Source organism: Amblyomma americanum, chromosome 11, assembly GCF_052857255.1.
Source record: "Amblyomma americanum isolate KBUSLIRL-KWMA chromosome 11, ASM5285725v1, whole genome shotgun sequence".
NCBI classification, from domain to species: Eukaryota; Metazoa; Arthropoda; class Arachnida; order Ixodida; family Ixodidae; genus Amblyomma; species Amblyomma americanum.
This window is the reverse complement of record NC_135507.1, coordinates 133,998,114-134,005,518: the sequence shown is the minus strand read 5'-3', so window position 1 is coordinate 134,005,518 and position 7,405 is coordinate 133,998,114. Positions and strand designations below refer to the sequence as shown.

Sequence of the window (7,405 nt, the reverse complement as noted above, 5' to 3'; positions counted from 1 at the left end):
TGAAGTGAGGTGTCCCTACTCGTGCAGAGACAAACCTATTGTAGATTTTGAAAACACCATATCTGGTGTTCCATACCTGGTTTTCCAAGATGGCAAGCTGGAGCTTAAGCGTACACCCATGTATGACACGCAAGTTCAAGTTTCAATGTATGTCCTCGGTTTAGAAGTGTGTTTCTTCTATGTGTACTCGAAACAGCAGCACATTACAGTCAAGGTACCAATTGACAACGCCTTCATTGCTCAGGCTGTTCCGCAGCTTGAGAACTTGTATTTTAAGTATTTGTTACCGGCACTAACAAAAGAAGTGATGCCCACTTTCAGGTAAACTGGTGTGTATTCTTCTGTCCATCACAAAGATTTCAATTCAGTGTCGGATATTGTTATAGCGCGTGGTCGCGATGAGCACGCATTATCAGCGCGCTATCAGCCGCGGAAGCGTCGCCACGGTTTGGAGTGCGTGACGTCACCTTATGCTATATATGTGTTCTGTGCCCATGAATAAACGGCTTTTTGTTCCCAGGATGCCAGCGTGATAACTTACTTCAGATATTAATGCAAGTGCGTTAGAGGGACCATGGCGAGAAAACGTGGTGGGGCGGCACGCCAACAACAGTGATACATGGCCACGATGCATGGCCCTGGTGCATGGAAAGGAATAAAGCGCAAGAATGACGGAGGCAGTCAAAACGAAAAGTGTTGCAGAAAAGACAACAAGAAAGTTTTCAACATCATCCAAGCAGGTTTGAAGACATTGGTGACTTTTTTAGGGCTTCTGTCAAGACAGGACAAGAACTAAATCAGCGTGGAAAATGTAAACTAGAAAAGGATTGAGTGCCACTGATGAAATCTAGGGACATAGTGTCAAGACTATTTTCAACACTAAGGAAGTAAGCAAGGAACGAGCACAATGGAAAGGCTAAATAAAAAATAATTTATTGTAAACATTGATCCCTCGGAGAAATGAGATCTTTTTACCAAAAGTTGCATACTTCATCTTCAGCATGGAATCAGCATTGTCTGGTTGCTTCACTTCATAAAAAAATCATACGTTAGCCACGTTTTTTTTATAAATCAACAAAACAACTAATAGATTATCAAACATATACCACAGCCACTGTATTTACAGTCTAGAGCACTGCACATGCAAGTGCGCTTTCCTACAACTGGATAGCTGGCACCACAAATCACTGCCAATGAGCTCATAAGATAGAACAAAAAAAAGGGTGAGGTGTTTTCATTCAATTACTTGAATGTATGGGGCAAAAAAAAGTGGGCTTTTCGTAAAAGCAGTTTGACAAACTCAGTTGCCCTTCAGCTCTCATTGTGCACATACTGCAGAAAAAGTATTTGTACACATAAACTCAGTGTGAAACGCAGAGCACCAAAGAAATGCTTCAAGATGTTCTGAATGCATATGACAGCCTGAAGCGGTGAGTGCTTAAGCAACTCCGAGTAACAAAGCAATCGCACTTCAAGCTGAAACAAAGGAGTGCTCGATGAATTTAAATCCCTACTTTGCATAGTATCACACGAGAGTGATGTCTAGTTTTTGACTACCTGAGAGAAGTTTGGCAACCATGGCAGCTGCATGCACTCTCTCTGCCTGCCCATTAGTTCACAAGTATCCAAAATGTGGCACATTTGTGTTCTAGCTCGAACTGGACGACCCTGCACATATTGTCCGCCTGACTGTGCAATCCACCTGCACAAAACATGCCAAAGTATCTCTTGTATTTAAAATTAAAATCTGTAAATGTTACAATAAAGTCACGCTATAAGTTCAGTCGGGGAATTAAAAGATAGCAATGATTGTTAGTTGCCATGGTCACTCGAAAGTAAATGAAAACAGGATTCTCAACAGGGTAAACCAAAACCTGGATTTTTAAAAATATACATATTGCATTTTGACAAAAAATCTGCTTATTTCCAAATTTGGTTTGTGGTTTATGGGGGTTTAACGTCCCAAAGCGACTCCGGCTATGAGAGACGCTGTAGTGAAGGGCTCCGGAGATTTCGATCACTTGAGGTTCTTTAACGTGCACTGACATCGCACAGCACACGGGCCTCTAGAATTTCACCTCCATCGAAATTCGACCACCGTGGCAGGGATCGAACCCGTGTCTTTTGAGCCAGCAGCCGAGCGCCATAACCACTGAGCCACCGTGGAGGCTGTTACCAAAAATGTAGTTATGGCTGCACTCCAGAGATCTTGCTGAGACATACTCGCATTGCAAGGCTTACCTACTTTTAATGGTATTTTTTTAAATGCCTATATCAGTTATGCAACCTAAGTATAAATGGAAGTTGAGTGCTCATTGTGCTCTCACACAGTCAGGTTTCTAGATTTGTGTAGTAATAGGATCACTGAGCAGCCTAAGTTTTTCGTGTCTCAATCAGATCACTGTTCCCAACAGTCAAACAAGTCCCAAGTTTCTCGATGTTTTTCAATAGATGTTTCAAAATTTTGACAAAGAAATGTATCCTGCAATGCATACCTTTTACTAAACACATCCTGGGTGCAACAATTTTGATAGAGATACATGAAGATCCTAAAAAATTACTGATTTCCTGCAGTAAAAAAAGGTTTTGTGCATTCATGGTAATAACCAGCCCTCAAAAGAATATACTTGCACTGTAACGTCATCTCAGTCTATTTTGTACATGGTGAACATGACAGCTTGCACATTACCACATTACTCTTTAGCTTTAATGATTGGGCTGTGCAAGTTTGTAAGCACACCGCACATATCAATTATTTTTGAGACGTGAGGAAGCAAATCAGCAGACAACTTTTCTGACAATATCCTGAAAAGTTTCATACGTTGAATACATCTTTCAACGTGTATTCTTGCACTTGCCACTTTGTATGAGGTAAAAACTTCCTCACGAGTAAAAGGCTGGTTTGGTTGTGCAAAAGTAGGCATCGGAAATAGCACGCCTCGTTCTACAAGTGCACTTCTGATTTGAGGAAAGCCCTTGTCAGCAAGCACAAGATCTCCTGGGCTAAGCAAGTGCAAAATGCCAGAATCAGTTGTTATGAATGAATCGGTGGCACGGCCACCATAAGGGCTTGATAAGAAGCTGATAATTCCGCTAGGTGTTATTCCTACAAGAAATTTGACAGTGTATGTGCCTTTATAATCAGAAAACATCAGCACTTTCTCATGTACAGTGTTTGGTGCTGAGCAGAAAACCTCAGTGCAATCTATAATGACTCGACATTTTGCATACTCAGGCTTGAAACATTCAGGCATCATGAGCTCAATGGTTGATCGTGAGGGCCAGTAGATAAGACAGCGCATTTTGAGATGTAAAAAATTCAAAATCAGAAAAAAATGTCATGAACAAGTTGTCCTATGCATACCAAAAAAGACTGCTAAAGCCGAATAGGAAAGGTTCAGCTTTAGCTTCATGAGAAAGAGGAGGAGTTTGTTTGATGCATTTACAATTTCCTCTTCCCCACTGACATTAAGCGCCTCCACAACAATGCTCTGCAATTTTGAAAATACTGGCAGTGACACACCAGGAATGGATTTTAAAATGTCAGGCCTTTTCACTGGAGCAGGCAGATACACTTGGGTAGCCTCGAAAGCTACACGTTGATTTCAAGCTGTCGATGTTCATTGGGTCACACGCGCTGTCCCTGACGCCATAGGAAGTGCCCCATGCGGCATCCTTTGTTTCCTTCTTGCTAGGAAAGGTAGCCTGGAAGAAATTATGCACACAATCATTTGAAGCCGTGCTTATTAGAGGGTAACAAAGCTATTTTATGTACACATCTGCATTAAATATTGCTTAAAGATTAATGCAGTGAACAATGACAAAACTGAAAATGTGCTTAAGATAAATACTAACACATAGTTTATTTCCCAAACTGAAGTATTTTATCTGTCATACACGCTAGCTGCTATCTCAAAGCTGTACTTACACAGCCCAACACCCAGTCCACACTTCAAAAAATTGGGGCGCTGCAGAAAGGTATCAACAAGAAAATATATGTAATTTTAGGTACAAGTCTATTCAGGTGCAATGAAATTACAGCAAATATGCATACTAGTTCCCATCCTACCTGTGTCTCAGCATTGCAATCTTGCATGCAGCAAAGGAACAGACTCGGCATATCTGGCTCCATAGTCCAAGTACAGGGGTCTGTTTGTGTTTCTACCTGCATTCATTGAAAGGCACAGTCACTTCTTTTTTGTTCAAAATTTCCTCCCCACATTACACAATGCAGTCATGCAGTGAATCGTAGTGCTTTGTTAGCACCAGTATAAACTGCAATCTTTTAAAGAAAAAATATGAATGACATATATGCAAATGACCTGAAAGAGTGCTGTAATGATTATTGAAGACTTCTGGTGTGTTATGTTCACTGACACGATGTTTTAAAAATGTCTTAGACAACTTTTCTAGATAACAACACAACTGAAAGCACAAAATGTCAGCATGATATGTGCAAACTGATACAAAGAAAGAAACCAATGACTAGAACATCGTCATGTCCATAGACATAAGCATATTAAGGGCAAGGAAACTGGGAGAAAGCATTAAATCCAGCTTGCCAGAAATTCCAAAGCTTTGTTTGTTGTTCAAGTCAACACAGAAATTTGTGAAATCAGCTTAGTAACGTTGATATTGTGAAAGCTTTTCAGGATGGGTATGTGAAGAGACATACACTTATGAGTCCATTTGTGGAATCGTAGCCTTCTTCATCAGTAGCCACTTCCTGCACACAGCTTGATGTGGGTTCTTGGCTCTGTTCACGTGACCACAACCTGGATTAAGACAACTCTTTGAGGATTGCTACACTGTGAATCAATATTCATTGAGAAAAGTCACTACCTAGATAGAACAAGCAAATAAAATTGCTCCACAGTTAATGAATCTTTGGATACTATTGCTGTATTTGGTCTAGCACTAGTTGAATCAGTTTCATACTAGCTGCATAGTTAAAGCCATGACACAATGCGTAGTTATAATCCTACCATCACAACTGCTAGCCACTAGGACCTACAGAATGTAAAACAATCATAACATTTCCAGTATCGCCTTCCCTGTTTGGTTCTCTCTGTCACAGTTCATTCCAAGTTCCGTTCCATTCACATTTAATAATGCCAGCCACAAAGCACACCATTTGATTAAAATATTTTCGCTAGTTCATCTTACATTTCATATCTGTAAGCAGAAGGTGTCTTGGTGCGTCTGTATTCACTTAGAAATAGGGTCGGCAGATATGCTGGACTCCGAGGGTCGTTGGATTTCTCACCATTTACAAAATGGTTGCTGCAGATCCTGCTGTGTTTGGTCCGCTCCCACAGGCTCCCGTCTTTTCTAATAAAATTATGACAGAAGCACACATAAACACAGCCATTACAGCAAAAGGGAATAAATTGTTTGGTTTATGGCTACATGGGCAATGAGGGTCCCCGCAGCGGAAGACTTCAGATTAATTTAGCACCTGGGGTTCAAAACAGTTTGCTGTTGGGCTAGCTGGTACTTTGACATCATATCCATCTAATTTAACAGCACAGGACAGCGTGTTCGTCTTTTATTTTGTCCTGTCCTTTGCGCTAAATTAAGCGATTATGATGTTACCTAAGGGTCTTTAACTTGCGCTGACATCGTACAGCCAACGGGCATTTTTTTTTTTATTTCGCCTGCATCGAAATGCCGCCTCCGGCGGTGGGGTCCAACCCATGTCCTTGGGATCAACAGCCGAATCCACAGGGCTACCGCGGCGGGAGAGACCTGATAATGCAATGTGCTGTCCTGCCTCTAGACACAATTAACTACAAAAAATGGACACAATCACTGCAAGCATGCGGTCATCGCGTCACAAACGAAGCTGAGACCACATCCATGCAAAATGAGCAGAGGTCTTGCACGCGGTAGCAATCTGAAGTTTCAATGCGCGAACACACAGGCCCAAAACATCAACATGCGGAAAATGAAGATCGAGCTTCTAGCGATAGCGAAACTATCTCCATGACGCCGAGGCACAGTCATGCAGGGGACAACATACGCAGCATGCACATATCCTAATCGAAATAAAGCACATTATCACGGAGCAGACAATACCCACAACGAGTGCATTAAAATTATCGCCATTAAAAAAGCAAACGTTTCAACACGAAAACACAGGGGCCGAAAAATATCAACATGCGAAACTTTCGAGCGATAGCGGAACTATCTCGACAGTAACACCAAAATGCACTCATGCAGGGGCAAATTACACACGTATACCGTCAACAACTGAGCGCATAATCACGGTGCAGGCAATACCCGTAACGAGTTCTTTCAAAATACCACCACCAAAGCAACAGCGCCCTGCACATGCCCTAGCTGCGATGCGCAGTCAAGACAATTGCTTACCAATGTGAACTTGAGTTGCAGCAGCATGACGATTTATGATGAGACGACGACTATCCCAAACTCTTCCTAGCATCATTAAAAAAAGAGGCGTGAATAAAAAATTTGACGTTTTAAAGTAAATGGAATCAGTACCTCACCTCTGCCGTCGAACAGCGGCGATCCATTGCTGTCGTCGCTCCCGCTCATAGGGCCGCGCTGGGAACGAGTATAATCGCGTCTCCGGCGTATTTTTATATGTGTTAGAGCATCCAACCACACAACAGTTGTTATTGGACATCCCTTCGGGCTCCTATCGCAATGAAGATGCTCGGACAAACCTTATTTCATCGAAGAAACGACCGAGAAAGATAAAGCCACGTCGCAACAACACAGAAGCGACCGGCAAACGGCGCGCTTCACTCCCGGAAGTTGGGAGCAAAGCCGCCACCTGTGGCGCGGCCGTCGCTTTGCACGCCGCCTATAGAGCAACCTCAGACAGGCCGGCGCCAGCGTGCCGCTTATGTGCAGGAAGGTCGCCAGGCGGGCGGACAGCGTCTCGGCACGCTCCTTGAGCCTCTCCGCGTTAGGAATGAAGGAGAGTGTGCGGTCGAAGACGACGCCGAGCACCTTGACGGCAGGCCTGAAAGACAGGCGGGCGCCACCAAGGTGAACTGCGGGCATGGTGCGGCCCATCCCCCTCCTGGGAGGAGAGATGAGCACACACACCTTCTTGTCGCTCGAGATGGTAATCCTCGCCCCATTCGCCCACGCGGCGACTCGGCCGAGCGCATCGTGCGCCAACAGCTGAAGCTCCTTTAGGCTGGCTCCAGGCACCAGAACGACGCCGTCGTCCGCATAGGCCTAGAGCGACACGCCCTCCGGCATGGGCATCGCCACAAGGCCACGCACTACTACATCCCGCAGCAAGGGAGACAGCGGGGATCCCCGCGGGCTGCCCAGGGTGGGACGCGCTACCGCGTCTCCCGCGAAGGAACGGAAAACCACCTCTCGGTCAGATAGAAATGACCGGAGCAACGCGCAGAGGTTTCTCGGG

General features: G+C 44.0%; 1 protein-coding gene across 4 annotated transcripts; it reads right to left on the bottom strand.

Annotated features, from left to right (window-relative positions):
• Positions 1-914: 914 nt before the first annotated feature.
• On the bottom strand, positions 915-6,923 carry LOC144110143 (uncharacterized). Of its 4 annotated transcripts, XM_077642981.1 has the most exons (7): positions 6,510-6,923; positions 6,373-6,438; positions 5,267-5,331; positions 4,676-4,775; positions 4,070-4,165; positions 3,929-3,968; positions 915-3,705 (listed from the first exon to the last, which is right to left on the bottom strand). In XM_077642981.1, exons 2-7 carry the CDS (start codon positions 6,397-6,399, stop codon positions 3,692-3,694), a joined length of 342 nt encoding a protein of 113 aa, XP_077499107.1. In that variant the 5' UTR covers positions 6,400-6,438; positions 6,510-6,923; the 3' UTR covers positions 915-3,691. The 4 variants fall into 4 exon arrangements, with proteins under 4 accessions (XP_077499107.1, XP_077499104.1, XP_077499103.1 ...); XM_077642978.1 differs by lacking the exon at positions 3,929-3,968 and having other exon boundaries at positions 6,505-6,922; XM_077642977.1 differs by lacking the exon at positions 3,929-3,968 and having other exon boundaries at positions 6,510-6,920.
• Between the last annotated feature and the right edge of the window lie 482 nt (positions 6,924-7,405).

Coding starts and splice junctions, on each gene's coding strand:
- LOC144110143 (XM_077642978.1), bottom strand. CDS start 6,399: ATGCTGCTGCAACTCAAGTTCACATTG. Junction 5,332..6,372: donor TGCAACTCAAGTTCACATTG/GTAAGCAATTGT, acceptor TAATTTTATTAG/AAAAGACGGGAGCCTGTGGG. Junction 3,706..4,069: donor ATTGCAATGCTGAGACACAG/GTAGGATGGGAA, acceptor AATTTCTTCCAG/GCTACCTTTCCTAGCAAGAA.